Consider the following 7,281-nt stretch of genomic DNA (forward strand, 5'->3'; position numbering starts at 1 on the left):
TAACCCACGAACAGTATTCATTCCATGATTCAAACGAGTGAAATAGTCGTCAAACATGACATATCGAAAACATTGACAACTCAATGATAAATGACATCTACTTGGTGGTGGCTAGAGTGGGAAGTCTAAAAATTTTCTACCTCACAAAATTCTAATTTTACAGTCAAAATTCAAATACCAACCAACTAAGTTACTCCCAGCTATCATTTACATACATGTTTCAAAACAAAAGGAGCAAAAAATGGATCTCAGTTTTGCCAACCGTTACATGTTCGCACTTGTAATATTCATCTGCTACTGGGCTTTTGGTTTTTGAATCTTCACGTAAGGGAGCATACCCAAAATGCGCTCTACTTTTGGATCCCACCCTCGTTGTTGAGCTCGGCAGAACATCAAAAATGTGTTGGCAAAGTATGAGTTGAAACCCATTAAAACATGCCACAAGGCATGACCCTGTGGATTGAAGTGCCACAGCGAAATATTCTTGCATAAGAGACGGTCGACTAGCCAGCAGATAGTTGCCATCACAAGAGTGGCCACGTACAGCTTTGCCAACTGCTTAGCAGCTTTTTCTTCTGTGTGAATGTAATACTTGTACATCCTGGGAATGCAAAGGAGACAAAGCAATGCGTAGTGCACCTTGAAACCAATGTCGAAGCGAACTTGTGAGTGTGCAACTGCAAATACTGCGCCATAGAGAAACAAAAATGTGGGCATTGTACTTCGATAATGCCAGTCGGGAGAGTAGAGAATGTAGATGTAAAGGAGCATTTCCCACACCATGGGTGTTTCATCCCCTTGCTGCTGCCTGAATGAATTGAAAAATAATAGAAGAGCAGTGGTTATAATAAAATAGTGCCAGATATATCAATACTAGACGCAGCTCAATAAACTAATTAATAGAAACTGCCTGACTTACATAAGTTCATAAGATATATCCTATATTTTGACAAGAAGAACCAATAGATACTCTATCATCTTAACCTCAAGATACTGTCTTAGCCCCTCTATATGAGACCAGTTTGAAGCAAGGCAAGGAACATAGTCAACCAGCCAAAATCATATATAGACCAATTCAGAAACAATCACAATGATCATCAAGCTCCTTTGATGGCTGATAACAATCTGAAGCCCACTTAAACTAAAAGACATGTTACACTAAACGGCTGTTATACGAGATCTCTTTCTCTAAAATCTCAACCAAGTGACCAACAAGCCAAATTTCTAACATCTGAAATTTGAAACTTCCAATACCAGGTTTCCTTAGTTATTTGGTGTACCCTAACAAACAAGTAATACTAGACTCTACTATTATACAAAACGTAGAGACCGACAAGAAGCAGTATTTCCACTAAATGTCACATGTTTAAAGATGAAAGTAACACGGAACAGAATCGATCTGATTTTAAATAACAAAGCAGATAGGCAAGCACACAAAATAAGAACTTACAGTCGCTGCAGTGTGGCATGATAGAGCATGCTGCCAATGGCAACTATCATATTTGATAAGTGAAGGACGCTGAACCTTTTCTCAAATCGCTGTCTCAGTGCAGTAACAAGACCAATGAGTGCTAGAATGATGCATGGGACATTAGATATGGTGTTGAAAAATTCAGCAATATAGGAAGAGTGGGCGTAATTCAGTTCACACCACTCATGTGTGGATGTCACAGGGCCCCAAAAACTTGACAGATCTTCCATTTCTCAGCACTTAAGATTTACTGTTATCAGCCTTTCTTAAGGCGCACTGGGATGTGACTATTTCCAGAATCCTACAGATAAATTTTAATTTATAATCTGAATAAGTGCACAGACCAGATACGAGGCAACTTAGAAAGTAAAACAATTAGAATAACTGTCATGATCAACTGTAATACTCCCTCCAATCACGAAGAATAGCCTCATTTGTGGATGGCACGGGTTTTAATGTGCAATTGATAAAGTTGGTGGACAAAGAGAAAAATGGTAAGAAAGATTCCATCAATAGAAAAGGGACTAATTTTGGTGGAAGAACCAAAAATGGAAAAATACGACTATTTTCGCATAGACGGGGGTGGGAGGGGGGTAATAAATCAATATGATGTACTGATGGAAAAGCTGCTTCAAGGAGATCAGGGGAGAGGGCCATTTCATTAACAAGACCAAGTATTATAAACCATATACTTCAACCATCTCAACAACATGCCAAATACAATTGATGAATATCCGATGAAAACCTTTGATTTTGTTAAAGTGAACAACCTCAATATAATTTCAGAACTACATTAGCCTGCAGAAAATAGAATTCTATAACAATTTGAACAAATCCAAAATACTGGAAAGAAGCATGAACCAAATAACAAGGTGCCTTCATTTGTGTATGTTGAATGAACACATACCAGCAACAGACCATCTAATGAGGTCTCAACCCTTAACACATTTAAGTAAACAACATTACACCAGTATAGTATGAGCTTAGGATCTGCAGCAATATAGCAGAGCACGGGAGCACAATGAAGTGTGTTTTTTATATTGGGATTTATCTAAAGCAATGATATGCTTTCTCCATGCAATCTTAATATTAACACTTGAACTGCACATACTCCTTCCTACAACCTTTCTTTTTCTTAAAGTTCTTACAATTAAGATGGGATAATCTCTACTCAGTCCATTGCAGCATTTTTCCCATTTCATATATAAAACTTCACTCGGCTAATTGGCTTGATAAATTTATTGCACAGCTTCTTCAATAGAAGAATAAAGTAAAATTTGACCGAATAAGCATGCTGCACACAGGAGAGGTAATCATAGATCCAGCTGACACATAGAATCAAAAGAAAACTTGAAATCTCTTGTCACTAGTCTATTTTATTGCTTTGGTGATTGAAGCTAAGGACCGACCAACAGAAATAATATTTGAAGAAAGCAGGCTCCAAGATATTGATATCATAATCGGAGTCTCAATCGCCAGGAAAAAAGGCTACCGAATAGATCAAACAAACAAAATGCAACCATAGGTTAAACAATAATATTAGAAAATAGTTTAGAAATTGATGATTTATGTATAGTTTTAAAGTTGAGGAAAGTGGCTCAAGTGAAAGTCACACATGGAACTGAAACTCTACAAAATGTCAGAGCACGGGGTGGTATTGGTCATCTACATCACAAGGAACTACACGCTGAAATCTCAAGTTTGATTCTCATCCAAAAAGTGATCTATGGTTGCAGTTAGTAAGTACTCCATTAAACTGATCAATCTCCCCAATCAATATCAGATAAGCAGTTAGTAAGTACTCCATTAAACTGATCAACCACCTATATTTTTCAAAATTGTTGGAATTTAATAACATGAATCAACCTCCACAATCAATATCAAATGGAGTTAATTAATACTTCTACACATGAAACAATGGACATGAACAAACATAAAGCAACAGATTAGCAGACAGAAAAAGCGAACGCATTAATAGTGCTAAAGGAACATCCACCAAACCGATCTCCAAATCAAATATTCAACAAAACGCAATCATTAGACACAAAAATCCCAAACGAAGCACCAATCGTTCCACTCAACCCATCCGGAAAACAACTCTCCTATCCGTATCCAATAAATCACTAAAAATATCATAATTAGCATCCTCGATGAATCAAACACCAGCAAAGCTTAATTTTCCGCATTACTTTGATAAAAACCGTGGATTCACAAAGCAAACTGACCTAATAAAAACTCAGATCTGCGAGGCGGCCGCTGCACTCACCCGTCGAAATTCGGCAGAAATAATACAGATATATCAGCGCTGTGTAGTCGTATCTATATGTGTTCGTGCAGGCGAATGGAAGAACATGGCCGGATTCCCTTGAATTAAATTCGCAATTGGGAAATTATTTAATCGAAACAGAGATTATACCGATTTGATATAGGTGATGGAATCCAGTGAGTTTTGATTTTTGAAAGAATTTTAAACTCACTAATTGGGGTGCGTGGAGCTACGCGTTAGGGCACGTAATTCACCGATTCACGACTGCGCGATTTTCTTTTTTATTTTATTCTTGGAATACTCTTTTGATTCAATGTCGATTGCACATTTCGCATTCGATTAGTTTGAAACGAATTCATAAAGCAAAAACATAATCATTATTATATTTTATCAAAATTTACCAATATTTATCAACAGTTAATTATATCATGCATAGTTTTGTCATTTGTGGTAGTTTTGAAAAATCAAATTCATTAAAGACTTTTCCTAGGACAGTGAATATCAAGCTCTCTTACAAGTCTCGTAGCCATTAGGTACTAAAATATATATTTGGTACTACTTATATAGTGAAACTTAATTTCTAAGCATTTACGAGAATAAATTTATTTATCCTGATTTCTTACTCAAACAGAAAGAGAATAACCGAAAAAAAGAAAATAAATAATTTAAGAGAGAGAAAATAATAGTAATTAAAAACGAGAGAGAGGATAAAAATTAAAAAATTTACAAAAATAGCCTTTAATGGCTAAATCACATTTTAAAAAGCCCTAAAAATGCAAAAGTCCTTCTAACAATATCATATCAAAATGGGTAAACTACATCTCTCACTTTCGCACATAAATGGTACTTGATCTTTATTTTATATCGTTTTTGGTATCTTGTGACAAAAATAACCTCAGGTACCAAAGATGTGATTTTTTTGTTATAGAAGATATTTTTGGAAATTTCAATTAAATAGTACCAAATGTGTGACTATTTTTTCTTCCTTTCTTATTTCTATTTTAGTTTCTTCTTCATTCTTTTTTCTTCTTTTTTTAGTATTTTATCTTTCTTTCTTCTCTCTTTTTTTCTCCTTAGTTTATATTTCTTCTTCTTTCTTTTTTCTTTTATCTTCTTTTTCTTCTTTCCTTTTGATTTTCTATACATACATCAATTGCATTCATAATATAAATCAAGAACAAAATATCTAATTAATTAATTATTTAAAATAATTAAATCAATTGAATGTTTTTTATTAAATTACTTTATCCTCATTTTAAGATTGAAACATCTAACTAAAAATATTCAACTCTTTATATCATTATGAATACAATTCACAATTATTATTACATAATATTATATGATTCATAATTTATATAATTATACTATAATTATTTATTAATTACTGCTAGTTTTAGTATTATAACAATAATATTTTTATAATAATTAAATATAATTATAACTATAATTATAATTAACTATATTTGAATGATATTAAAAATAAATTAATTATTAATTTATAACATCAAAATAATAATATTAATATTGATTAATAATAATAGTATAAAGAGTAAGGAGAATGAGAGAAGGTATTATAATATCACTTTTGGTACTAATTTTATGTATACCTAAAATATTCTTTATGATATAAATGAGAAAATGTATTTGTTTAGAGGGCATTTTGGGAAGAAAATTGCATCAGGTACCAAAAATGTGATTTATAGGTACCAAAAATAATATAAAATAAAAATCAGGTATCATTTACATGCGAAAGTGAAAGATCAGGTACTATTTATATAGTTCACTCTATCAATATTTAGAGACATATAGGGATATTGATAAGTATGAGGACCAAAAATGTGCAAATGGCAAACTATAGGAGGGGCCACTATAGGAACTAAATTCGTATATCTATCTTTCACAAAATCTAAAATAAGAAGGATAATAGAGATCATGCTCATAGTATATGGAAGGAATGGTTATTGACTCACTATTTTGTTTCCTTCTTCGTTCCATCATAATTATAAATGGTCTTAAGGGAAATAAAACCCATCATTCAATCTTCAAAATTCATTAAATGTGTGGCTTTAAATGTACATAGGCGGCGCACTTTGGAGAAGAAGCTAGTGTCTGGATTCGTGCATGCTATGCCGCTTCTCCTCAAAATTTATAACACTATAAATAAACATTTGAACACTTTTAATTATTATTATTTTTTTTATTGAAATAAATTCAAAATTTCTAACTTTTCAAAACTAGGGTTTCAGCCCAGAAACCTTAACTCTTTCAATTGTGTTGCCACCGCCTTCGATACCTTTGGTCACGACCTTCATCGTAGTTGATAGTCGACATCCATTCACCAATAGGAGGTTGTCATCATGGCCAACCATGAGAAGAAATGTCATTGCATGTTCGAATTTAGGCGCTAGCTTCAACTTCGAAATCATTGGATGAAGAACTATAAAACCCTAATGTTTTTGTCACCCTTCACTAGCAATATCGATCAACATAAAGCATACCCACTTGGTCCCATAAAAATAAAGAATATCATTTTAAAAATTTTAGTATAAAGACCAATGAAACAAAAATTTGTAGAAGCACCTAAAGAAATAGAGTGTATTAATACAAGGACCTCAATCCTGAGAGTTGTACACAATTAGAGGACATCATTGAAATGATAGATGCAGACCTGATTTGTGACCTCACTAGTCATATAGTCGCCAATCCTAACTCTCTGATCAAATTGCCCAATGGAACTTCTAGTATTGAACTTAAGCTCCCTTTAGTCAATGTATTGCAGAGCAATATGCGAAGACTGATTAAGATTCGTACTATTTCCTAAATGAGTTTACCCACATGTGTAGCATCTGAAAGAGGTCGCGAGGCTAATAGAGGTCACATTCCGTTTGTTTGTCCTTCCTTTCATATTATCTAGAGAGGCAAAGGCATGGTTGGGAAGATTGTCTTTCATTCAATCACTACATAGGCTAATATGAAGAAGACATTCTTGAAGTAATACTTCACTCCCACAAAAGACTTATGAATTTAAATGGAGATCATGAGTGTGGAACAGGAGTACGATGAGCCATTGCGCACATATTGGGGCCATTTCAAGCTATTGGTGGAGTCTTTCCCCAATCACAAGTTCTCAAGTGGAGGAAGATTCTTGATGAGATTTTCTACAATACTTTTACTAAAGGATGACTTATGAGAATAAGCACCTCGCGAATTCCTCAAGTGGAGGAAAAATCTTGTTGCAAAGAGTTAGTGGGGCGAGGAACCTTATCCAAGGCCTCGTGGATGCAACTTGAGAGTAAAAAAACCCACAAATGCGAAGGCGAGGAATGGTCGAGGATATATCTGCATTGAAAGGAAGGCTAGACCCTAGCGGCCAACATTAAAAAAATCATTCCTCCATTGCAATAGTCGATTTCTTTTGCTTCTTCAGTGTAGTCTAATTTATGTTTGTCTCTTTCTAGATCAAGTCCTATATTCATGATAAAATTCATCCATGCAAAGATCATATATCAAGTTCAAGAATAGGCCAAATTAAAGATTTGTGGTA

The 7,281-nt window shown here is 34.0% G+C and overlaps 1 protein-coding gene across 2 annotated transcripts; it reads right to left on the reverse strand.

Moving 5' to 3' along the window:
- LOC125201055 (alkaline ceramidase-like) lies at positions 1-4,007 on the reverse strand. Of its 2 annotated transcripts, none has more exons than XM_089065751.1 (3): positions 3,738-4,007; positions 1,451-1,772; positions 1-808 (listed from the first exon to the last, which is right to left on the reverse strand). In XM_089065751.1, exons 2-3 carry the CDS (start codon positions 1,699-1,701, stop codon positions 295-297), a joined length of 765 nt encoding a protein of 254 aa, XP_088921877.1. In that variant the 5' UTR covers positions 1,702-1,772; positions 3,738-4,007; the 3' UTR covers positions 1-294. The 2 variants fall into 2 exon arrangements, with proteins under 2 accessions (XP_088921877.1, XP_047954902.2); XM_048098945.2 differs by having other exon boundaries at positions 3,697-4,005.
- Between the last annotated feature and the right edge of the window lie 3,274 nt (positions 4,008-7,281).

This window comes from Salvia hispanica, chromosome 2 (assembly GCF_029641045.1).
Source record: "Salvia hispanica isolate PSC_SH4W2 chromosome 2, Shi_PSC_v1, whole genome shotgun sequence".
In the NCBI taxonomy this organism is placed as follows: domain Eukaryota; kingdom Viridiplantae; phylum Streptophyta; class Magnoliopsida; order Lamiales; family Lamiaceae; genus Salvia; species Salvia hispanica.